Source organism: Bos javanicus, chromosome 21 (genome assembly GCF_032452875.1).
Source record: "Bos javanicus breed banteng chromosome 21, ARS-OSU_banteng_1.0, whole genome shotgun sequence".
Taxonomy (NCBI): Eukaryota; Metazoa; Chordata; class Mammalia; order Artiodactyla; family Bovidae; genus Bos; species Bos javanicus.
This window is the reverse complement of record NC_083888.1, coordinates 16,074,123-16,099,607: the sequence shown is the minus strand read 5'-3', so window position 1 is coordinate 16,099,607 and position 25,485 is coordinate 16,074,123. Positions and strand designations below refer to the sequence as shown.

Genomic DNA, 25,485 nt, shown 5'->3' with positions numbered 1-25,485 from the left:
CATACACAGCTTAGGTACAAAATACTCCCGAATCTTAGTAATGCCAGCAGAAGGGCAGCCACGTGATTATTAAACAGTTTTACTGCTACAGAAGAACTAGGAGCAGAAAGGAAAAAAACAGTCTTATTGCCCCTTTGGCTATAGCTTAGCTGAGATCTCAGGAAAACCTCTTATTACTCAAAACGAACTCAACACAGATGGAGGTCCTTGAGTTCCAGCAGCTGGATACTTAGGACCTCACTAAAACCTTCCCTGTCTGAGCAGGACAGCGGTGATGGAGCCACTGAGTACAGATGGTTTTTCGTCCTGATGGTGAAGGACTGCCCAGAAGAGCACATGAGCTTAAAACCACTGACCTGGGGGCTTCCCTGCCAAGAATCCACCTGCCAGTGCAACAGACTCGGGTTCCATCCCTGATCCGGGAAGATCCCACATGCTGCGGGGCACTGAGCCCGTGCACCCGAGAGCCGGTGCTCCGCAGAAACCACAGTGAGAAACCCACACGCCAAACCAGGCAGCAGCCCCAGCCCACCGCAACTAGAGAAACGCCCGTGCAGGGACAAAGACCTAGCACAGCCAAAAATAAATAAATACAATTATATTAAAAACCACCACCACCACCCCACTGACCTTTTGAAGCATTCATCTGATGGCTGTCAAACCCTCCAAAGGTCTCCGCTCTCCGGGGCAGGGACACGGGGCCGACCATGCCCTCCTGCTCCGCAGGGCTGCTGACGACCTGCCCAAGCGAGCCTCTTAGGCTGCCGCTCACCAGACCCTGCAGGATCTCCACTGGGAGACAGGAAGCGCACAACACTGACATCTCTTGCAATGTGAAAAGGAAAACCTCCTGATCAACACACTGTATGCACAGTGAAGATGATCAGAAAAGCCCAAAGCTGACTACAAGACTTCCTTTGTTCAGAGAAAGCTCTCAGCTAAGGACAGGTGTTGTAGTTGGATTCTGTTGGAAATGCAGAGATTAAACCTCCAGCCTTATTCACGTGAGATCTAGGAAATGTAAAAAGGGTACAGGGAAAGTTGGAGAAGGAAATGGCAACCCACTTCAGTATCCTTGCCTGAAAAACCCCATGACAGAGGAGCCTGGCAGGCTGTAGTCCAAAAGGTCACGAAGAGTCGGACACAACTGAGTGAGCACAATACAGGGAAGGCAGAGTAATTTACTGGAAGGAGCACGGCTCCTGCAGTCAGACCAGAAGTAGCCAAAAAGAAATCTCCAGGAAGTGAGATGTGCCAATTTGAGAACAGCAGTGGAAAGTGCAGGCTTTCTGCCCCTCCCGTAGTGACGTCAGGGGGACAGGGAAGTCTGAGCATCTGAATTATCAAACCTGACCGGCCACGGTTCTCTTCTAGAGCAGCAGTGTCCCACAGAAAGGAGAAAGAGCTGAACGTGGAATAGAAATTGAGCAGGAGAGATGCAACAGATGAAGAAAAAAGAAGGTCCGTGTGGAAAAAGGAGGAGAAAAGAGGCCAGGAATCTCCTAAGGAGAGCCACTGTCATCTTCTAAAAACACTGCAGGAAAACAACAGAAGAGGCCAGTGAAGTGAAAAAACCTATCTGAGCCTAAAAGTTTCAGCTCAGTTCAGTCGCTCAGTTCTGTCTGACTCTTTGCGACCCCATGAACTGCAGCATGCCAGGCTTCCCTGTCCATCACCAACTCCCGGAGTTTGCTTAAACTCAAGTCCATCGAGTCAGTGATGCCATCCAACCATCTCATCCTTGTTGTCCCCTTCTCCTCCTGCCCCCAATCCCTCCCAGCATTAGGGTCTTTCCCAGTGAGTCAGTTGTTCACATCAGGTGGCCAAAGCATTGGAGTTTCAGCTTCAGCATTAGTCCTTCCAATGAATATTCAGGACTGATTTCCTTTAGGATGGACTGGTCTGATCTCCTTGCAGTCCAAGGGACTCTCAAGAGTCTTCTCTAACACCACAGTTCAAAAGCATCAATTCTTCGGTACTCAGTTTTCTTTATGGTCCAGCTCTCACATCCATACATGACCACTGGAAAAACCACAGTTTTGACTAGATGGACCTTTGTTGGCAAAGTAATGTCTCTGCTTTTTAACATGCTGTCTAGGTTGGTCATAGCTTTTCTTCCAAGGAGCAAGCATCATTTCATTTCATGGCTGCAGTCACCATATATGGTGATTTTGGAGCCCAAGAAAATAAAGTTTGACACTGTTTCCACTGTTTCCCCATCTATTTCCCATGAAGGTATGGGACTGGATGCCATGATCTTCATTTTCTGAATGTTGAGCTTTAAGCCAATTTTTTCACTCTCCTCTTTCACTTTCATCAAGGGGCTCTTTAGTTCCTCTTCACTTTCTGCCATGAGGGTGGTATCACCTGCATATCTGAGGTTATTGCTATTTCTGCTGACAATCTTGATTCCAGCTTGTGCTTCCTCCAGCCCAGTGTCTCACATGATGTACTCTGCATATAAGTTAAATAAACAGGGTGACAATATACAGCCCTGACGAACTCCTTTCCCTATTTGGAACCAGTCCATTGTTCTATGTCCAGTTCTAACTGTTGCTTCTTGATCTGCATACAGATTTCTCCGGAGGCAGGTCAGGTGGTCTGGTACTCCCATCTCTTTAAGAATTTTCCACAGTTTGTTGTGATCCATACAGTCCAAGGCTTTGGTGTGGTCAATAAAGCAGAAGTATATGTTTTTCTGGAACTCTCTTGCTTTTTCTATGATACAACAGATGTTGGCAGTTTGATCTCTGTTTCCTCTGCCTTTTCTAAAACCGGCTTGAACATCTGGAAGTTTATGGTTCACGTACTACTGAAGCCTGACTTGGAGAATTTTGAGCATGACTTTGGCTAGTGTGTGAGCTGAGGGCAGTTGTACAGTAGTTTGAACATCCTTTGGCATTACCTTTCTTTGGGATTGGAATTTTTACACGAAAATGAGCGACAGAAAAATATCAAAGTCAAATCCCACACAAAGTTAAGAAAAGAGAGAGAGAAAGAAAAAGGGGTGCAGCTGCCGTATACATAATACAAGCACATCAGAAGGACATGTCAGTAAAGTAAGTGTGCTAACAAGGTAAAAAAAAAACCCCAAAACTCAAGATGTGGAAGACCCTAGTCAGAATGGAGAGACACAGAAGGGAGGCGGCAAAACTCAAATAATTGGAAACAAAAGGGAAAAAATACCCCTTTCTGAAATCTAAACTAGACTCTGAGAGCAAGTAAACCCAACAGAAAATGACTTAAGAGAACAGAAGCTGAAAGGATACATTTACATGTTAAAAAGATGAAGATATAAAAAAAGCACTCTGGGAAAGCAAGAAGTGCTGAAGACAGGCAAAGGTGATCCAATAATATGGACAGTGGGAGTTCTTGAGGAAGAAAATCAAAGCCAGCACACAGCAAAGACACTAAAAGCTGTAAGAACACATCTCTGAAATCTGAAAAGTTTGCGACTATAAATCAAAACAGAACGCTGTAAACCTGAGAACATCATTCCAGAATCACCATCACCAAGGCATATTCTAGTAAAATGACTTGGATTTAGGGGAAAAAAATCCTTTGGGCATCAAGGCAAAGAGCATGTGACTTATATATGGGGGAAATCAAATTACAACTGGACTCTGAAATGTTTTACGTCAGAGAAAAATGAGTAACACATTTGAGAATTAGGGTACTTGAAGAAACTAGGATCTGAGGATTTTATATCCAGTAGAACAGACTTTCTAGTATAAAGGCACAAGTTATCACCAGTATATAAGGACGTGGGGAATATTATCCTCATGAATCTTTCAGAGGAACTAAAGAGTAAGGTTCAGACATCCAAGATGACTGGAGGGACGCTGATGAGAACTGGTGCTGATTCTTGCAGAATGAAGACTACGGGTCTGAAAAGGGGAGCGTGCCGTACACAACGGCTGGAAGTTGACAGTGTAGACAAAGTACCATTGATCAAAGCGGGGGTGGGCGGCATGGCGTTTAAGAGTCCTATTTCGTGACAGTAGTATTAGTGCCTGTGTGTTAGGGTAAATAAAGGATACTTTATAATGTATCCTTAAGAATGAGGATTCACAGTATGGAAGAAAAGAGATACAGGTGTATTACAGACGAGATTAAGTAAAAACAGGGCTTCCCAGGTGGCTCAGTGGTAAAGAATCCACCTGCCATTGTAGAGACATGTTTGATCCCCGGGTTGGGAAGACCCCATGAAGGAGGAAGCAGCAACCCACTCTACTATTCTTGCCAGGGTAATCCCATAGACAGGGGGCCTGGAGGCCTACACTCCACGGGGTCACAGAGTCAGACACAACTGAGCACGCAAGTAAAACACTGCAGCTCACAAGTGAACTGAACACATATCGGTGTAATTCATCACCGCCCCCCATACACATTTCCACCCAAGAGGTCCCCTGAAAAGGCCCAACCTACCAACAGTGAAAACCCCAGCAGTGACAACCACCCCCAGCACCTAGACAATGGTCTTGAGACATCATTTCCCACTAGAAGAAACCACAGCTTCTCAGAGAAAGGCTAATGCCAGACATGTGCAGAAAACAAGACGAGCCCGAACATTTTAACAAACAGCGGCTCTCAACACCGCTGGGGTCATGTCAAAAGTGTTCAGAGGCAACACGAAAAGGTGCACGCTGGCAGAGAGGGAGGCCCTTTTAGACTTTTCCAATAACGATAAGAAGTGCAATGGCTCAAAGCCCATCAGATATATTTAAATCAATGAGTCTATAATAATATTTTAAAAGTACTGGTCATTTTCAGAGAATGACCATAAGTCAGTTCACTATTTTGAAAACTGGTAAATAATAGGGGGAAAAAGATTTATCCTTTTATCGTGTTTCTCCTACATGTTACAAAAAATAATAAAAAAGACAGCTTGTGTCTCCAGATGAAACACTACAGGAACTCAGCTTGCCAAAGGCGTTTCACCTTTGAGCAACTGAGCCCCGCAACCCCCCAAGAGCACCTTCTGAAGGAACCAGAAGGCAGAAGAACAGAACCGCTGCATGAATGAAGTCCAAAGAAGAGAAACCTGTAGGCCAAAAAGCTCACGGATAAGCTGTGTGGAAAAGAAGGGATAGTGGGGCGGGTGGAGGACTGTAAATAAAGAACCTTAAAAATGAGTATCAAAAACCACAGACACAACTAAATCACAGCGTCTATAAACATGCCTAAAACCACATATATGATTTTACATGGCCACATAAAACCATAAAGAAACCTAAGGAATTACTCTAGAAGTCATAATACCTATGGCTTGTAGGAGGGAGGGAGAGAGCTGTGACGGGGATAGGAGATGCACAAAGGCTTTTAGGGGTCTGGCCACATTTTTATTTCTGGACCTGGGAAATAGTTATAAGGATGCTCACCTGATAAATAACCTACTAAAGCAGAACATGTTTTGAGTTGTTTTCTGTGTTTTGTGTTTCCTTTTACAACGAAAAAAAGTGCTCAATGGTAGATAATGCTAACATGCAAACCACTGTGGGCGGGGGGGGAGGGGGGGGTAGGCGATGCTGAATGAAAATTACCTTCATTTATTGCACTTTTCATTAAAGGTCCTCCTTTGAGAGCCTCTTCTGTGTTGGAGCGGAAGAGGGTTCTACAGCTGTGGGTTGGGGAGCAGTCCTCTGGCAAAAGTGTGCTGCACTCAGTCATGTCCCGGAAAATCATCTCCTTCTCTTCCAGGAGGAGCAGGATCTGCTGGTCCTTTTGCTGAAGTTGCTCTGTGGGCATTTGGAAAAGGGATCTGGTCAACTGACAGGTCAGCGAGAGGCGATGACTGAGACACGCGCGCCACCTCGTGGCAACACCCGGGACAACAAGGAATGCAGCTTCCCCCACGCCTGCTTCCTGTTTCATCCTGAGGGCAGTATCAGATTTTTTATCCGTCATGTCTACTTGGAAAACTATCCCGGGTCTTTTGAGGCAAACCTGAGAATTTCCAATGTAACAAGTGTGCGCTGTGCCCCACTCTCCCATCGCCCTGCTGATTCCTCAGCCCCTGTACTCTTCTCCGGCTCTGTCTGTCGCTGCATCTGCTCTCTCCAAGGGGATCTTTCACACCTGCATCCAACCAAGTCTTCCATCTCCTCTTCTCCAGCGACATGTAAACCTGTTGCCCACCCGGGCCCTCAGTCACTGCTAGGCTGGCTCTCTTCCCCCCGCTCTTTCTCTGGCACGTTACAGACCTGCACTTGGTCCCCCGGCTCCCCCTGGACTGCCTTCCACACCTTACACACTTCCTTCTCAGGGATCTCATCCACTCCCACGGCTTCAGTTACTTCTCACGTGCTGATAACTCAAAGTGTTAAGTCGCTCAGTCGTGGCTGACTCTTTGCAACTCCATGGACTGTAGCCTGCCAGGCTCCTCTGTCCACGGGATTCTACTGGAGTGGGCTGCATTCTCTTCTCCAGGGGATCTTCCCGACTGAAACCTGACTCTTCCACATTGCAGGCAGATTCTCTACTGTCTGATTCACCAGGGAAGCCCATTAACTCACACAAGACACCCAAGTCCTACTCACTTTTTGGGCACCAGACTGCTGAGTCTCATTGTCAAGTGGCACCTCCACTTAGACGCCTAGTTCTCTGCAGGTCAGAAGCCTCTGTTCTCCGCTTCCGCCCACCACCCCATCCACCTCCTCCCTGGAGCCCTGGCCTCTTCCTCCGTCAACAGCACCTTCACCCCCCGGTTACCCAGGCTGGAAACCAGGGGGAGACTTCTCTCCACACTCTGTCCCACCACCCCCAGTGGTTCCTCATCTCTCACTCGCCTCCAGCCCACTTCTCACCCAACTTATCCAGAGTCCCCCAGTTGGTGTTCCCACCCCTAGTGGGCTCTCCCAGCGCCTGCAAGCAATTCTCCCAACTGGCATCAATACCGATTTAAAACACTTGCTTGCTGCTGCTGCTGCTAAGTCGCTTCAGTTGTGTCTGATTCTGTATGACCTCATAGATGGCAGCCCACCAGGCTCCCCCGTCCCTGGGATTCTCCAGGCAAGAACACTGGAGTGGGTTGCCATTTCCTTCTCCAATGCATGAAAGTGAAAGGTCAAAGTGAAGTCACTCAGTCGTGTCCGACTCTTAGCAACCCCATGGACTGCAGCCCACCAGGCTCCTCCGTCCATGGGATTTTCCAGGCAAGAGTACTGGAGTGGGGCGCCCCTGCCTTCTCCAAAAAAACTTGCTTACATTTTGCTAAAAAACTATCATTCCCTGCTTGAACTTCAACATGTGGTGGCTTCCAGGCTTCATCTCCCATCACTCAGCCCTGACTCCCAGACACACTAGACCTTCACTCCTTTTTCATTTTGCACCTGTTCTTCATCTGGTGAGTTGGTGTTTTTTCCCTTTTTTCAGATGTAGCTTCACGTGTCAGTTTCTCGTGAGACCGACTACAGGCAAGATTCCCAGGTCCCATACACTCTCTACATGCCTGTGGCCCACAGGGCCCGCCATCTATGTAGGTCCCCCTCACGGCAGGGACTCCGGTTCAGGAATCACTGCACCCCCAGCACCGAGCACTGTGGCTGGCCAGGTGCCTCAGGCATGTGAAGAGAAGGCTGTTCCCTTCATGCTCATGTACATGGCCGAAAACCAACACGATATTGTAAAGCAATCATCCTTCAATTAAAAAGCGGGTGGTTCTCATCTCTGCCATCCTACTCACAGGAAGAGATAACAACGAGACACTGGCTCCAGTCTAAATCTGCTCATCATTTTTTTTTTTTTCCTCTCACTGTTGAAAGAGAATGAACTGAACTCCTCGGGAGCCTACATGTACTTGACTCTTGGCCTTACTCTTTCCAGAGCACAACACATACTTCTTTTAGAACACTCAGTAGCGCCAAAGGGGAAGACGCACGAACAGCTCAGCAGACAGAGCCGAACCCGGCTCTGCAGGGAGCGGGGTGTGAGGCCCTGCGCCTCCGACGTCGTGGGCCCAGCTTTCTCACCTGCTTTGAGTACAGCCTTGCAGGGGTGGAGACAAGACCACACGAGACAGCAGGCCTCGACAGACAGTGGTCAAACCTCGACAGACAGTGGTCAAACCGCACCTGGAAGCAGACTTCGCCCCGAACACACTTGGAACTCAGGGCACCGTGGCGGGGGTGACCGATAAACGGATTAACTGGGAAATTCCTTCCCTCAAGCACCTTTCTCTCCTTCCTGTTTTAATCTTAGATGTGCCTGTGAATTCCAGCAACTTCTTCCGTTACATAGTACCGAGACTGTCACCAGGGCCCACGGACACTTTGGAGTCAGAGAACCAACATCCCCATGATCTAGTGTCAGACACGTTCCCACGGGCCATGCTCACAGCACAGGGTGTTCCTGCAGGACCTGCGTCGGCTCAGACCTGGTTTCTCTTTTGTGACGAGCTATCCCCCTCCCTGGTTCGCGCCCATCCGGCTGGCTCTGGAATCAACTGAAAATCTGCAGGGGTTCTGTGTGACTGCGCACCCTTCTCCCCGCACCCCCCGTCGTGTGACTGCACCCCCTTCTCCCCGCACCCCACTTCCCTGACAGGCCCTTGGGCCGCTGCCACCAGCTTCACCTTTCAACTCCCGGGCCTTGGTGTCCAACATCTTCTTTTCTTCCTCGTTCTCACTAGGAATTCCTTCATCTTCATCTCGGTTCCTGACACGACCGCAACAGAACAGCACGTTATTCAGAGGCCCGTTACCCCGACGGCGGCCCGTCCATCAAGTGATCCCGGAGGGCGGGGCGAGACTCACAGGGTGTTGATCGTGTCCTGGATGATCTGAATCCAGCTGTTGCGCTCCTCCTTGGAGCTGGCGTGGACTTCCACCATCTCAGGGTCCTTTATCCCCATACTGATGAGGAACAAGCCTTTCTCCTCATGCGCTACTTCCCTCACAATCAGCTTCTTCAGAGAGATCACCGTCGATTTCTGGTCCTGGAAAGTGGGGAGAGCGCAGCTAGAAAGACATGGACGCGACAACCCAACTCTTGAGACAGCTTCCATCTCAGGGCGGACTAGACGCCCTTGAGGAGCCTATGGCTTGCACGGGGCAGTGGGTATAGGCCAGCGCCGCGCTCTCCACACAGCCCACCCTCTCCTCCCCTTGCTGTGTCCACAGGTCCGCTTTCTACATCTGTGTCTCTCTTCCTGTCCTGAGACAGGTTCATCGTGCCATTCTTCTAGATTCCAAACATGTGGGTTAATACATGATATCTTGTTTCTCTCTCTCCCCGCCCCGCCCCCAAAAGCATATGGCTTAACAAACAATGGCAGATTTAGGAGAAAAACCAAATAGCTCGTTATTTCACTCACATTTTATCCCACAGGAAATGATTTTCAAAAAAGAAACAAAAATTTAAGGCTATCAAGGTTCGAGTCCTTTCTGGTTTTTGTCAAGACTCTGGTTGCCAAGGTTATACGGGGGAACGATTTGTAAGACATAATACATGAGAAATACCGCAACGACAGATTTCTTTTTGGATCAAATGCCAAAGGCTCTCAGAAGGATTCTGAGGGAGCAGAAACATAACTGGAGGGGAGGAAGGTGGACAGAAAACTGCAACACTCACCACCTACCCTCACGGTTGTGAATACTGTTAATTACAAACAGCACAGATGAGCGGTTCAGCTTACCAATGATGCAAAGACGTACTTCTGGTCTTTTTCTTGAAGGAAGACCAAGATGTCAGTCAACAGGACTGCTTGAACCTCTGCAGAGCGGCGAGAGGAGAGAGAACCATGGTCAGTGGGCAAGGAAGCCCCTCCAGGGTGCGCGACCAGACGATAACCCAGCAGCCCACCCACACGGCGCTTTATCATGCTCCTCCCAGGCCAGGGTCTGACACCTCTGCAGGGTCCACATCTGGCCACTAGATTTTTTAGAGGCATTTTGAAAGGGGATCGATCACCAATACCCTGTTCTGAGAAGGTCTGAGCACTCAGTGCTGGAAAGATGGATCCTACAAGGCAAGGTCTTTAAGAATAAAATACTTTAAAAGTTGGGAAGCAGGACTACAGAAACACATTCCACAAAATAACTCTTGGTCACAGTGTTTCTTGGCTTCTGATCACGCTAAGGGGAAAGGCGTAAGATGGCAGACAGGAAGGCTGCCAGGAGGTGATGCAGAGGACTATTGCAGTCTCGTCATGAAAGGCAGGCTTCTTCCACAGGCCCTGGAGGACAAGGGGGCCCCCCAACACCCACACTGTCTCAGGTACACCGAGCACCATGCTCTGCTTGGCCCAACATGTCGCCAGCAACCTCAACCTCTCCGTGCCACAGAGATGGCCTGCTCTTCTCAGCTGAGATGCAACAGGAGCCAAATTAACATCTCTAACTGGTTATGCTTGCCGGGCAGGGTCGGGGGCGGGGGATGGACAGTTAGGGCGTTTGGGATGGACATGTACACAGTGCTGTATTTAAAATGGATAACCAACAAGGACCTGCTGTCTAGCACAGGGAACGCTGCTCAACGTGCTGTGCCAGCCTGGATGGGAGGGGGTTTCGGAGAGAACGCATGCATATGCGTGGCTGAGTCTCTTTGCTGTCCACCTGAAACTACCACCACATTGTTACCTGGCTGTATCCCAATACAAGATGTTTTTGGTGTTCAAAATTAATAAATCAATCTCTAGTTGGATCCAGAAATCAAAAGAATGCCAGCAACAGTTGCTCTAATTCTCGAGGAGTATGCAGTGACATTTCCCAGCGCCCCCTTAAGGACAAAGTGGGACATCCCTGGAGGCGAGACGTCTACTGAGACCTCGTGGGCTGGCCCCTATCCGTACCACCTTCAGCCAGTAAAGGGGCTGGGGCGCCTATGACTCCCTGGGGAAAACAACAGGCTGACTTCTGCAGCCCCCTTCTGGGTGGTCAAGGCCCCTCCTGGCCTTTTCCACCACTTCTGCCAAGACGGGGGTGCCCCCCTGTGTAATTTACGGCAAAGCTACGAGGAACAGAGGCGAGCAGGCCCGCGTCCTGGGGAGGTCTAGTTTTCAGCGCAGACCACAGTAATTTTCCATGCAGCACTATTAGTTTTGACAACTTAGTTTTTTTAAAAGTTTACTTTTAAATAGTTCAGGTGTCTGCCAAAAAAAAAAAAAGTTCTAACACATAAGTTTTCAACTTTAGTTTTGATCCTGAAGTTTATGTGACCAGTGTCAATAGATGAGAGAAAAACAATCCCATCCCCTTTCAAGGGTTACTCGACACAGGACTGGCTGTTCTTGGCACAAGTTCACTGGGGGCTGAAAATGACTAGAAACCAACTCCTCTCACCGCTGGAGACATTTTGGGCCGGGAAGCCTATCGTTCTGCTATTGCTTGGACCAGGACTTCGTTCCAACAGCTGGAATCAATTATTTTTTATTTCGGGAACGAATGAATCAACTGCTGCGTGGAGAAGGAACAGGGTGCTGGCTCCAGGCAGTGGCCGCTCTAGGAAGCCTGCTCTCACAAGAGGACCGGCACTTCACGACCAGGTGGCGGTGGAGACGGCCTCGCCGCGGTGGGGAGGCCAGAGCCCCCGGCTGTGGTCTCAGGGTGTCACAGGAGGGAGCCCTGGGGACCACGCAGTGCATCATGGAGCAGGGATGCAGAGCTGGCTGGGGGCTGGAAGGGAGTTTCTTCTCTCTGAAGTGACCCTGCCTGGAGGACCTCCCCCGGGTCCCTGTACCAGGGACTGTCCTCAGCTCGGTCGGTGGTCCCGCCGGGCTCCGGCTGTCCTCCGGCCACACTCGAATCCACCCCTGTCCTGCTCAAATCCTCCGTTGTGAGCCCCTCCCGCCCCCGGGGTCACAGTCAGTTCCTCGCCTGGGCACGTGTCCACCCCCAGCTTCCTGCCTCACTCTGCTGCCTGCCCGCCTGCCCCTCCCAGGGCTCCGCGCTCTCACGCTTCCTCTTCTCCATCCTTCAAGATGTGACTCGAAGGCCCCTCTCCTCGCTCCTTCACGCCTCTGTTCCAGCAGCCATCACACCGCAGGGCAAGAACCTCTTTAAATGCCTGCAGTCCGAGCCCAACTTCTAAGCAGGGTGTCCTGAGTCAGCCACCTGCATGCCTCACTCTGAGCAGGGGGAGACCCGAGCTGGCTAAGGACACTCAGGCGCTGTCGGCAGCCTACGGCATCACCGGCCCCTGGCAGGTTCCCTCCCCTGAGTTTTTTGCCAGTGGGCGGCTTTGTGTGCTCAGCTCACTGAGGGCAGGGAGGCAGGCTGGGGGTACTCAAGGCTACTGGTGAGGTTAGAGTTACCAGACAGACCCAGAGGATACGGGTTTGATGAGGAAAATTATTAAAGAAACCAAACAAAAAACCCAACAGACCAGATGCACAGATGAGTGAACAGACCTCCTAATTTCCTTAACTTGATGGGGCTGATCATTTAAAAACAAAACAAAGATCAAACAGGAAATGAGTATCTTTCATGATCTCTTTTTCTCAGAGAAAAATAAAAGATATGAACAACAAAGTTTAATAATAAGTTGAGTTGTGACTTAAACGTTTCTCTAAGGTCTCAGGAACTGAAATTCCTCTAACATTTCTTCAGAACAATCGACGATGTATTTTTAATCTCAGAGAACCTATGAATGGGGCAGCTGATGGTGCTTCCCTCCTGGCAGTGGTTTTGCCAGAGACCCCAACCCCAAATTTGCTGCCCGTCTCTCATGGGGAATCACATCTGCCTTAGGAGCTCGCATCTGAGTATGAAGCTGACTCTCTGCTCTTTAAAAATCTTCTCGTGCCCCTGACTGCACCAGATCCTTGTTGCCTTACTGTATCGGCGTGGTTTGTGAGCCAGCTCTGCCCAGGCCTTTCTAATACAAGACTAAGGACTGAATGACGGCTGCTCCCGGGGAACGCTCGGACGAGGGTGCCTGGAAGCGGTCTGGGGACACCTGCATCCTGCCTGCTCGCCCCTGGAGCGCGCGGAGCCTCAGACGTGAGCGGGCCTCACCTTTCAACCTCCCGGTCGCGCTCTTCAGAAACACGCTCCCGTCCCGCACCAGCTTCTTCCGCTTCAGGTCCTCCTTGGCGAACATCTGACCGCTCTTCATCCTCATGATCGACTTGCTGTCGGTCTTTGTGTAGATCTCGTTCAGACGAACCTTCTTCTCGTAACTTGCCACCTTGCTGTCCACGGCGCTGATCACGTCCTTCACCAGGCCCAGGGACTGCGTCAAGTCCTGCTGCTCCACCTCGTTGTCTGAGGAAGAGAGGAGAGCTCGGTCCCTACCGGGCAGGAGGGGGGTGCCCTGCCTCCGTGCCCCACAGCACTGTCCATGCTCTGCGGGCAGGGCGAGGCCGACACGCTGCAGTCACGTGCCGACCTCTGGCTCGGTCAGAGTTTAACTCTAAATAAGGTTAGACGTTTCAGTGAGACAGATGATGTGCACTCACGAGCTACGTTCTCTCTCTACATACACATATGTGCTGTGCTTAGTTGCTCAGTCCTGTCCGACTCTTTGTGACCCCATGGACTGTAGCCCACCAGGCTCCTCTGTCCATGGGGATTCTCCAGGCAAGGATACTGGAGTGGGTTGCCATGACCTTCTCCAGGGGATCTTCCTCATCCAGGGATTGAACCCAGGTCTCTTGTGTTGCAGGTGAATTCTTTACCATCTTTACCAGGGAAGCCCCATACGTACATATATCGATGCATAAATACTTATCTGGCTGCAGCAGGCCTTAGTTGCAGCACATGGGACCTTTAGTTGATGCATATGGGATCTAGCCCTCTGACCAGGGATCAAACTTGGGCCCCTACACTGGGAGGGAGGAGTCTTAGCCACTGGACCACCAGGGAAGTCCCACAAGCTACCTTCTAAAATGGAAGGAATCCAACATCTTTAGGGAGGGAGAGGAGCCTCCAGTTTTTTAATCTAGGTCTTTGTTTACCTAATCCTTAATGTAGCTGTGGCGGAGCAGGGCCAGCAGAGATAAAAGCGAGCAGGGACTGATTAACTGAGAAACAGCAGCGATCCCTGCACTTGCAGGTGAGGTGGGAGTGTCCCCTCCCAGCCGAGAGAGACAAGTGACAAGCTCTGCAGGCCACTGAACTCTTGGCTAGGATCACCTAGTGGTTCCTTCCCTTCTTGCTCTCATTCACTCTACGTCTGGTGATGTGACATTTCATGTTTGCACTCAAGAAAACCATTTTTAAGAGAAAACACAGGCTTCTCTTTTAGTCCTCCTTAATGTGGAAGAGTCCTTCTACAGGGCCTCTGCTGGACAGACAGGGAACAGGCCACTGGCAAGTAAGACTGATTCAAGAGAGAGACTCACCTTTGGTACACTGCAGTATCCTCTGGAACAAAACCGGGTATTTGGTGATCCGCTGGGTTACAAGCAATATGCACTCGGGGATTCCCAGCCTCCGGACGACCGAACTGCTCATCTTCTTCTGCAAGGGAGGAGACTGAATGTCAGGAACGACCCGGAGGGGAAGGCTCGGGCTAAACCTCACAGGGACACCAGGCTCTGGGCAACGGTGGGGAGTTCCACATTTCACGTCACTACCTTCACGAAGGCCTGAAAGCGCTTGTCTTTGGTGTGGAGGTCTTTGAAGTAGTTCACGGACTGGTTGTGCTGCCCACAAAACTTGCCGTACGTCGTCTTTAAGCGTTCGGCATTCTCCCCCGAGAACTGCAGAGGAGAGCGAGCAGAGGTTACGCCACCACTCAGGGCGCTGAACTCGTGTTACCGCCATGTGCCCGGGGCCCACGCAACTCGCATAACCCAGGAGGGCTTCCTCACTGTGCTCAGGCTTGGGGGCTCAGTCCTGTCTGACTCTGCGACCCCACAGACTGCAGCCCACCAGGCTCCTCTGTCCATGGGATTCTCCAGGCAAGGATACTGGAGTGGGGCGCCATTTCCTCCTCCAGGGGATCTTCCTCCTAACTTCCCCCAGAACAGTGAAATGCTGCAGAAGATTTGGAAGACAGGCAGTTCCTCAAGAAGTTAAATGCAGAGTTACCATATGACCCAGCAGTTCCACTCCTGGCCATAAACACATGTCCATATAAGAACACGCACGTGAATGTTCACAGTAGCGCTGCTCACAACAGCCCCCAACCAAGGGGAACTAATTCTCGTGTCCATCAAAGGATAAACGGATAAAATGTGGTACTCACATATGAAAAGTCCAGTCACTAAGAACAACATACTGTTTTATTCCATTTATATACAATGTCCAGAACAGGCAAATCCAGAGAGAAAGTACATCAGTGGTTGCCTAGGGTGGGGGAAGTCAGGGAAGCGGGGGTGGGTGTTGATGATAAAAACGTTCTATGACTGGCCCTGGTGACGGCTGCTCAAATCCATGGATAAGCTAGACACCACTGAACGGCACACTTTACACGGGTGGATCACATAGCTTATGAATTACAGTTCAATAAAGCTGATATGGATATTTAAAAAATAAACACAGAAGTATCCATGTACTGTGCAAAACATGTTCTAACTCCCAATTGTCATAAAAATAGCAATAAAATGAAGGGACTCACTAGAAGTCTTTCATGAGGAAGCAGTCTTAAGGATGTCTCCTTGGTAAGTCAGAAAGCTGTCAGAAACAGCCATGGTAAGTCACCTAGGGCTGCTTATCCTACTTAGCTTGGGCCAGCAGCCCCAATAGTTCTGCGTGGCCCTTCTCTAATTCCCGTGTGTGCTACCTCATCTGAAGCTACGCGCACTGCGGGGCAGCCGCTGAGTCTCTGTAAGTGGTCCCTGCAACACACGCTAGCAGCCATTCCTGCTGGACTAAGCCTCTGCAGTCGGCAAGGCCTGAGCCTCACCCCAAAGCTTCACGGGAGCCTTTCCTTTCCCCCTGACCAACAGAGAAGCTGAAAGCAGAGACGTTTTAAGTGATCACAAAGCAAACACCCCCCAAAAGCAAGGAAACCTGACTTTTATTGCATACCTAGCATGTACGCTGGGTACTTTATATACCCATGGCTTTTAAATTTTAAAATAGCATTAAAAGAGAATACTGCCCTCAATCTCAAAAAAGGAAAACTGAGGGCTGGAGACATGGAACCACCCGCCCAAGCTCACAGAGATCACAGGCAGTTCAGGGACGAGAACACCTGGCTGCCAGTCCCCATGTGTGTATATGTGTGTTTGGGGGTGTGCGTGCGTATGTGTCTGTGTGGCTTTATGTGTGTGTGTCTGTGTATATGTGTGTGTGTGACAGAGAAGTACCCAGGGCCCTGCTGTGTCTGTGTGTGTGTGTGTTAAGCGCCTAGGGCCCTGCTCCTGCTCACCTGCTGCACAAGCACGTCCCCGATCCTCTTGATGAGAAAGTTCTTCTCGCTTTTATCCACCAGGGAGTCCTTCTTCCGCTCGAGGATCCGCTGGAAGAACTGGCTGTGGATGCTGATGAGCTCGTCCAAGCAGGGGAAGAGCTTCTCCACCATCTGCTGCTCGAAGAGCAGGTCGGCCATCATGCCCCGGCTGTAGACGTCGCTCATGATCTTGAGGGTGCGGAGGTGGTGGAACTCCGTCTGCATCAGCTCTGGGGGGCGACAGGGCTGGACCGTCAGGGATGCCCCCTCGCCGATTCCCCTGCTCCCGAGAGCCCGGGCCTGTCTAAAGGCTGCTTACGGCCCAACTTAAACTTTAAGGCTGGGTCAAGAGCTGCCTTTTCCCTGAAGAGTTTTCATACTGTTCCTGTTTTTCATGGGACCTCACGCTGCTTTCTGACAGGCATCCTGGACTCCATCCCTCTCAAATGGTGGTTTCCAAAGTTACCTTCCATAACTGACTGTGCTCCCATTTCCCAGAAAGGACTTGTATTTAGTCTAGTTTCTGCTGCAGCTGAGGAATTAAACTGTGCTGTCACAGGGGATCTCTAAGAATACTGCATAAATAAGCACTCATACTCAATAAAATGTTCAATAAAATTCAAGAAGATCATTTTAGAGAGAGAGGGAAGGACAGAAATAAGATCATGTCTCTATACCTCAAACCTTTTAAAGAAAATCCTGGAGATGGCTATAATACATACTTGAAAACTGACTTGCCATAGTGCAATAAACCTCAGCAGAGCACATGAGGAGTCTCACCGTAAATCACTTCTTGCCGCTTGACGACATCTTTCTTGTGCTGTTTCAGAAACTTGCTGTCTACGATCTGACTCCAAGACTCTGCTTCCAGCTGTTTGGACTCAGTCTCAAAATCTCCCATTAGCTGTCCTTCATTCATGTCTGTACCTACTCCTCAAAAAAAAAAAAGAAAAAGAAAAATATCGGTGTCAGAGTCCTGCATCAGTGACCTCTAAAAAAACCTCTGCTGGACATTCCTCAGAGTGATAACTTCATGAGATTATGCACTCTGCACTAAGACAGTGATATTCACTATATATATATATATATATATTCTATTAGAAAGGAGCATTTTTCTGTTCAAGAGTGACGTACACTATATTCGACTTTGGTTAAGGGTGAAAAAGTCACCTAAATTAAAGGTGATTAAGACATGATTCCTCCGTACAACAAGAGCTAGAAGGGTCCTGGTGACTTTCCTTGTTTAAGAGAGAAGGTTTACAATTGTGAACTGAACATGTACGCAAGTCTAGGGGAAGAAGCAGTGTCTGCGGCAGAGGCTGACCACATTACTCAATGGCGTCCTTAAGTGGACGAGTACCCAACAACTGGATAAGCAGGTCCACCAGCTCGCTATAAAGCATCAGACGCTGCACAGGCAGTTCAGAGAAGCATCACAGGAGCCGGGAGAGCAGGCACCATCACTCCATGAGTGCCTGCGTTCCCGCTAACGGCACAGTCTCTGCAGACGCCCACCACACAGGCTGTGGCCTCCGCTTACCCTCATCAGTAAGGGACTCTGTGGACTCGTTGACCTTGCTGATTTTATTCAGTGAGTCTGTTGAGTGGGACAGGAACTTCCAGGTGTTCGATATGTTCTCATCGTTGCCAACTCTAGGGACAGAAAGAAACACATACTGTTGGGTGTATTCTGAGAAGCCATGGTTGCGAAGCTCTGAAAAACTACAAAATGACGTCGAAGGCAAATTACTTACGTCAGGTACCTGGCAACGTGCAACATGAACTATGAAGGAGGTCAGAGAGGCTTTGAAATACCACTGCAGCCATGAACTTTTTGAACCTTACAGTTTTATTTTTTAAACCATAAGTAACAAGAAGAATACTCTTCTTTCAAACTGCATACCCATTATAAATGAAATTTCTCTGTTTGAAACTCGTGTCTAACCACACCACCTTTTCCTCGTGTTCCCTAAACACCTACAGAGCCAGCACTTAATGCTAAACCATATTCTTTGGACTTTTCTCGATCCCAGCTAGCACATCAGGCACCTGGTTTACGTTTGTGGTATGGCACAGAGATAAACCAGAGTCACTTCAAACTAAATTTTATTTAAAGGCCAACTTTTAAAAGTCATAATATAAACTAATTGAGATGAACTTAACAACTCTGAAGAGAAGATAATCACACCACTGGGACAGAATGATATAAAAATATCTGGATTTTTTTTTTTTCTTCTTGAGGAGGAGGAACCATTATCCAGCACAGAGGTTAGGAAACACAGACAAAAGGAGATTTGCATCCTTCAGCTGGGAATTTTCCTCCAGTGTGGGTGAGGAGAGCTGCCAGGGACACTTTGAGCCCTACATTTGAGGTGACTTCTTTAGTTGGTGGGAAGGCAGGCACCTGACCCCGAACAGCCAGCCACATCACAATCAGCCCTGTACTAACCACACATAGCCGGGGCCTCCACAGCCAGGGATCACAGAGGAGCTCGGGGCAGAGGAGGGGCTGGGAGCCTACTGCTGTCCTCGGCCCATTACTCACTCATGACTGAAGAGGCAAGACGCAAGGATGGAAAATAGAAATAAAAAAAAAAAAAGATAAAACTACCCTCTCCTCCCAGGTTCATCTGACCAATAGTAAAGTATGACATCTGAAAATTTAAGTGGTTGCAGCCCAACATTCAGCATTAAATCTTTTTTTTTCTTTCCTATTTCCACTTCTTATTTTGATCTAAAAAATCATCCTCTTAGAAGGCAGGTTCTTTAAAGGCAGGACTGGTCATGGACGAAACCTTACTTGAGATGGTGTTCAATGGGGATCCTTGTTACAGAATGGCTGTATCAAATGTAGCCCTCACCCTGCTTGTCTCTATTACTCAGCTATGCACCAACTCAATAGGTTACATGTTCTTTCCCAAGAGCATCTTTTTGTCACATGGTATAAATTATGATGCTCTCATCGCCTGATGTCAACTGTACTGTCTCCACACCCCCACTTACCCAGCGATGTTCTGAATGGAGACGCTTTTGGAAAGCGCGATGCTCTGCTGGGACCGTCTGTTGGCAAACACTGGGGCGGCAATGGCTTCATCGGCCAGGAGGACAGCAGACCGAGGGCGCTCCTTGGGCTGGGAGGCTGCACGAGAGAGGACACCCCCAAAGTGTCAGTGACTCAGGCCCTCCAGCACGGACCCGTCTGACAAGCATCAAACAGGAACTGACCGCTTTAAAAGAGAGCCACCCTGGGAGTGTTAACTGGAGACAAAAACTCTATGGAGGTCAATGTGGTGACAGTTACTGAAACTGCAAATGCCTATACCTTTGATCCAGTGGTTTCCTTCAGGACATGTTCGTGCCACAAGATTTACTTGTTTACACTTGCAATGACATATGACCAAAGGTATTCAGTGCAAAGTTCAGTAAAAGCAAAATGAGTTACCAAAATAAGGTCGGTTAATAAATCATGGTATATCCTACTGGTGGATACTATGAAGCTTTACCATAAAAACGAGGACACCCTGCATGAAATGACACAAAACTGCACGATAATATATTAACGGGGAAGAGAAAATCAAAGTGCAGTATAAAGTGCACCACAGACCATTTCTATGTTTAATCCAAATTGGTGTCTGCTTTCATTTTAAGAAACTTGGAAAAGATAAACATAAGAAATGGAGTTACCTGTGGAGTGTGATGGAAATGAGGCCATAAGGATAAAGAATCATGTGAAAGCACCATGTGTTTAAAACTTTAAACTAATTCAAAGGGAAAAGGAGATTGAAAGAATCTTAAGGACACAAGCAGCCTCAGAGATGACCTAGGCCAGTGTTTTTCGTGTGAGGGGCTTTTTAGTTATGCAAATTCCCAGCCCTGTCTGTCCTGTGTGTGTGGGACCTAGGAGTCTAAGATGTTTTTTTACCAGCTTCCCAAGAGTTTCTTCTGTACAATGTCTGAGAACACAGATTTTGACCAATTCCTCTAATTTACAGAGGAGGAAAATGCAACCTGGTTTGATGTCACCCAGCTAATTTGTCCTCATAACTGAGTATTTCTCATGCTCATCAGTCACTCAGTCATGTCCGACTCTTTCTGACCCCATGGGCTGCAGCATGCCAGGCCTCCCTGTCCCTCACCATCTCCCGGAGCTTGCCCAAGTTCATGGCCATTGCACACGCCCAAAGCGGACACTGGAGCTCTGATTTCGGGTCAGGTAATCACACTGACATCTGGGCAACAGATGATTTTTCCATGATAATGAAGCTCCTGACCTAGACGCGAGCAGCATTATCCGTCCAGCCCTAGGAGCGTATTACAGGATGTGCTTGACTTAATAAAATGGATAAAGCCATTCAGATTCTATTCAGAAGAAGGTGATGTAATCATCAGAAACCTGCCACACGACTGCATGACCAGACCCTTCTTGCAGGAAATATGCACAACACCAGGAGGTGGGGGACCTCGCCCAACAGGGAAGAAAGGCAAGAGGCAGAGAGGCGAACAGGCTCTAGTGTGAGGGACTGGAGTACCTCAGGGTCTCAGAGGGAAGCTGGTGAGCAGATAAAATATGATGGAGGAGCAGTTCCCTGGGGGCTCAGTGGTAAAGAATCTGCTTGCCAACTGCAGGAGCCAGGGGTTTGATCCCTGGTCCGGGAAGATCCCATGTGCTGCAGGACAGCTAAGCCTGAGCGCTACAACTACTAAGCCCTTGTGCTCGAGAGCCCGCGCTCCACAACAAGAAAAGCCTCCGCAGTGAGAAGCCCGTGCACCGCAACTAGAGAGCAGCCTCTGCTTCCTGCAACGACAGAAAAGCCCACACGACCACAAAGACCCAGCATGGCCAAAGATAAATAATGAAAAAAACCCATCAGATGGAGGGAGAAACATCAGTCCTTGAATGGGGAAGTCCCTGAAGGGAGGACGTGGACAGGCAGACGGGAAAAGAGGACATTCTGAGGAGGAGGGCCGTCTGAAGGGAGAAACGCTCGCACAGCGCTAACGTGAAATGGGGATGACAAGCAGAGGAGGCAGGCAGGGTGTGGGCATGTGGACCGGGGAGACGGCTGGAGCAGCAGAGCCCAGTCAGGTCACACAGAGCCTCATGACTGCCAAGAGCAACGTGCACCTCAGGCGACATGGGTGTGGGGGGAGGTGAGAGAGAGCTCTGTGACTGCTGGGAACCAATCCTTCCCCGCTCAGGGAAGCTGCTCACTGCCTCTGAGCCCCGGCATCCTCGCCTGCGAAGGCCATGGCAGCGGGAACGTTCCCACTGAGGGAAGCCCACCGCCAAGGGCTTCATGGGCATCACCTCACTTAAACCCGACGACCACCTGGTGATACCACTACATCCTTCCACGGAGGAGGAACACGAGGTACGGGGGGGTGGGCGGGAGCCATAAAGGTTTGTCTGAGGTTAGCAGCTGCTAACACATTATTAACTAGAGGATTTTTGCAGAAACTAACGGGTGTGGCTGGCAATTTGTGAGGTAGGTGGATACCAAAAAAGTCATAATGTCCAGGTAACGAAAGATGTATTAATATGTCTCTGGTTAGTAATTTGTTAAGTGGGGTGCTAGGACTCAAACCCATACAATCTGAGTCCGCCACCTGGACCCTTACTGCTACATTACCTTGGTGGGTAAAAGCGGAATAAGAATACACGGGGGTGGGGGCTGGAGGCAATATTATAGGTAGCTTTGGGGAAGACCTTTTTTATCTGATTTGAAAGAAAGCAGATTTCTGAAGGAAGAGATAAATGTCATAGAGCCAAAAAAAAATTTAGTAAGAATAGGCTTGTAAAAGGTGTTGGGATGGGTTGGATCACTGGTTAAAGTGGGTGACAGTCTGGCATAACTTTCGTCTAGGAATTTACATGCAAAGATGGGTAATAACCAGACTTCTGTCTGACAGGACTCCACACCCTCGCCGGCAGCACAGCCCGAGTGGCCGTTCCAAGCCGTCTGGAAGCGCTCAGAACAGTCGGGCCTGGGGCAGCGGTTCTCACACTCACGTGGGGACATCACCATCACCTGGAGCATCTACTGAAACAGCACCGGGCTCCGCCCCTGGACCCTCTGGTGGTGTAGCTCTGGGTAGGGCCCAAAACTGGCACTTATAATCGATCCAGGAGCTAGGCCTTGAAAAACACAGCCTGGGGGCGAGTCTCAACTGGGTTCTGTGAGCTAATTAACGTGGTATTCATTACTGCGTTATTTATGGCAGTGGGTGGAGACAAGTCTTTGGGGGAACTGGTAATTAAAATGTGGCGTATGTTTCTCAAAGAATACCACGCAGCAATTTGAGATGATAGCTTTCATATAATATCACACGCAGATCTCAAAACCATATTGAGGGGAAAAGCATAAGTCATACTGTCTAATTTAAATTCAACACACAAAACAATAAGAGATATTTTCAGAGGTACACATATGTCTGAAGATACGGCAGATTAGAGAGGTCTGCATTAAATAGACCACAGTGTGTACTAATGAGGAGAAAGCAGAGAGATAGACAGAGAATGGAGGATGAAAAGGGGAACACATTCAGCAAAACCAAAGTGGAGCTTTGCCCAGAATGGAGAAGATAGGCTGATGGGACAAAGTGTTATGAACTCAATCTGTGTAACCCTTGAAAAAAAGAGAAAAAAGAAAAAACACCCCCAAACTATATAATTTCACGGTCTGTCAAGGAGTTTAATAAGCAAGGTCTCATTTGATGTTGAGAACACCGAAAGCAAGTTTCACTGTTGACTCATGGAAAAGGAGCTTCAAAAAACATGGGGGTCACTCGCTTAAATAAACAAGGCTCACGTGCTGCCTTGTAAGCTCGCGTGCATGCGCCCGCACGCGCACACACACACACACACACACACACAGACTTCTAAGACCTTCCAGAGGGTCTGATGGTAGACTGCCAGACTACACACACACACACACACACACACACTTCTAAGACCTTCCAGAGGGTCTGATGGTAGACTGCCAGACTACCAAGCTTTCAGTCAACGGAACTGCAGCCTTCTCTAAGTTACCACAAAACAGGTCTTCAAACCGTGATTAAGAATAACAAAGGGACAGGACAGAAGCACGTGGAAGTCCTGAACCGGAGAGGCCCAGGGGGGCCAGGAGGGGCAGGAGGACCACTCACACTTGCTTCTCATGATGACTGTGGGCAGCGAGGACGTGTCGTGTGCCTGCAGGTTCCCCTTGGGCTGCTGGAAGAGAAAGAAATGTCAATAAATTTCACAAGTTTTGATGAATTTTACAACTTATCTTCTGTCAAGTCTCAAGAGGCCTGGAACACAAAGCCAGCTGCTCCTGTTCCTGCCAACGGTCCTCAGGGTCCTACTCACACAGCCACTCAGCGCTGGCTGTTGCCTGAGCCTGCCCGGCCTGCAACTCTGAGAGATCCGTCTCCTCTGCCTGGAACGCTCTTCTCCCTTCACAGGCCAGGCAGTCTCCTGTTTCAAGGTCAGACCTCAGGGGCAGAGCCACCATGAGCTTCCGTCTTCTCTTCCCGTGAGGCAGCGACTGGCACCCCTCAGAATGCTGTGCGTAACCCCCTCCAGTTCTTTCCTTATCTATGGTCATTGTCTGTGCGTCCACCATCCCCACAACGCTGGTTCCCTCGAGCAGCATCTGTGCCCTTTTCACTTCCATCTCTCCAGTGATCAGCATTTATGTATAAGGTGTGGAATAATTCTTAGGGAAAGTGCTAATTTTAAGACTTTTTTGTGGCATGGAACAGAGACACCATGTGAGAAAACGGGTTGAAGCAATTCGTCTGAGACAAATCATTAGTGGAAAAGGGTCTGTTTAGAATGGGACTCCTCCTCTTCGATGACACTCTTTTGCACAGGGTAGGCTATGTCCCTGTCGCTGTCTTTCTCTGGCACAGTCACAGTGATGACATTCATACCAGAGGTCACAAATTCAAAGGCCCATGGGGTCAGGCAACAAGGACAGAGGCACGCTGGAGGGGGCGGGAGGCAGCAGCCTGGGCCTGTGCATCTTGCCTGGAGGAGGCGGCAGCCACTCAGCCCAGTGGGCTGTCACCTCCATTCGCCTCTCCAACATCTAAGGACCTACAGCCCAGATTCTGTTCTACAGGCTTACAGCTGCCAATGGATCAAACGCTCCTGACTTCAGACTGCCTGCCAAGTTTGATGCTTACATACATTCCAGTGGGGGGAAAGTACAGATCACAGAAAGTAAATGTAATAAATACACAGACCCTAAGAAGGTGATATTTTGCATTAGTCACTCAGTTGCGTCTGACTCTTGATGACCCCATGGACTACAGCCTGCCAGGCTCTTCTGTCCATGCAGTTCTCCAGGCAAGAATACTGGAGTGGGTTGCCAGTCCCTTCTCCAGGGGATCTTCCCAACCCAGGGATTGAACCCAGGTCTCCTGCACTGCAGGCCAATTCTTTACCGTCTGAGCCACCAGGGAAGCCTCAAGAAGGTGATAAATACTGTGGAAAAAAAGAAAAGTTCAGCCCTTGGACATAATTTACATCCACGGGCTGAGTAAGATCCAGGGCACAGAAGCCTGTCGCCTTTACACTAGTTCAGTGCTTCTCAAAGTGCGGTCCTCAGACCAGCAGCAACAGCATCTTCTGGGAAGTTATTAGAAAGGTAAATTCCTTGGCCCCACCCACCCAGAGTCGGAAATTCTGGGAGGGGGGTCACTGGCCCAGTGTCGTTTTATAACAAGCCCCCGAGGTGACTCTCAAGTCTGAGGCCACTTCACTAGATAAACGTGTTTGGTTACTGGAAGCAGACAGCACGCTCAACACGAGTGTAGATGGTGCTGGAGAGCACTCTTCTGACAAGAGCAGAGACAGTTATGACTGACTGAAACACTGAAAAACCACACGGGCCACCTAAACGCCCATCTGCCCCCAGTCTCGTGCTCTACAAGGGCCTCTGACGAGCACTGGGTGTTATTATGTGACGTGTGTATCAGAGCCTGGACCACCATCCCCCTCCCTTCTTGTCGTGTGATCTACGTGAGCCTGTGGAGAAAAGGGATGCCGGGCAGGCTGGTTCAAAACCCTGCCCTCCCCGCCGTCGGCACACCACAGCCCCTGATTTCCACCTGCTGCCCTCGTGGTCCCCAAGGAGGAAGGTAGGAGTGTGAAGAGCAGAGCAGGTCTGCAACATGGTTAAGAAGAAAGTCACTGTACAGGTGACACAGATTACAACC

General features: G+C 49.3%; 1 protein-coding gene and 1 long non-coding RNA gene across 18 annotated transcripts in view; both read right to left on the bottom strand.

The window, feature by feature from the left end:
• AKAP13 (A-kinase anchoring protein 13) overlaps window positions 1-25,485 on the bottom strand; it is a 324,322-nt gene that overhangs the window by 12,163 nt on the left and 286,674 nt on the right. For 9 of the 17 annotated variants that reach the window (XM_061394329.1, XM_061394319.1, XM_061394324.1 and 6 more), the window contains 13 exons: window positions 23,425-23,491; window positions 19,282-19,417; window positions 17,819-17,931; window positions 17,059-17,211; window positions 16,258-16,508; window positions 14,516-14,641; window positions 14,282-14,399; window positions 12,954-13,202; window positions 9,635-9,711; window positions 8,754-8,935; window positions 8,573-8,655; window positions 5,544-5,738; window positions 631-825 (listed from right to left, as the gene is read on the bottom strand). In XM_061394329.1, the coding sequence (XP_061250313.1) occupies window positions 631-825; window positions 5,544-5,738; window positions 8,573-8,655; window positions 8,754-8,935; window positions 9,635-9,711; window positions 12,954-13,202; window positions 14,282-14,399; window positions 14,516-14,641; window positions 16,258-16,508; window positions 17,059-17,211; window positions 17,819-17,931; window positions 19,282-19,417; window positions 23,425-23,491 (1,945 nt within the window). The remainder of the gene's footprint in view (window positions 1-630; window positions 826-5,543; window positions 5,739-8,572; window positions 8,656-8,753; window positions 8,936-9,634; window positions 9,712-12,953; window positions 13,203-14,281; window positions 14,400-14,515; window positions 14,642-16,257; window positions 16,509-17,058; window positions 17,212-17,818; window positions 17,932-19,281; window positions 19,418-23,424; window positions 23,492-25,485) is intronic. The other 8 variants (XM_061394321.1, XM_061394325.1, XM_061394317.1 and 5 more) reach the window with 7 other exon arrangements.
• Window positions 19,902-23,418, bottom strand: LOC133234136 (uncharacterized). The gene is made up of 2 exons (XR_009732037.1): window positions 23,233-23,418; window positions 19,902-23,164 (listed from the first exon to the last, which is right to left on the bottom strand). It is a non-coding gene; the product is annotated as an uncharacterized LOC133234136 (long non-coding RNA).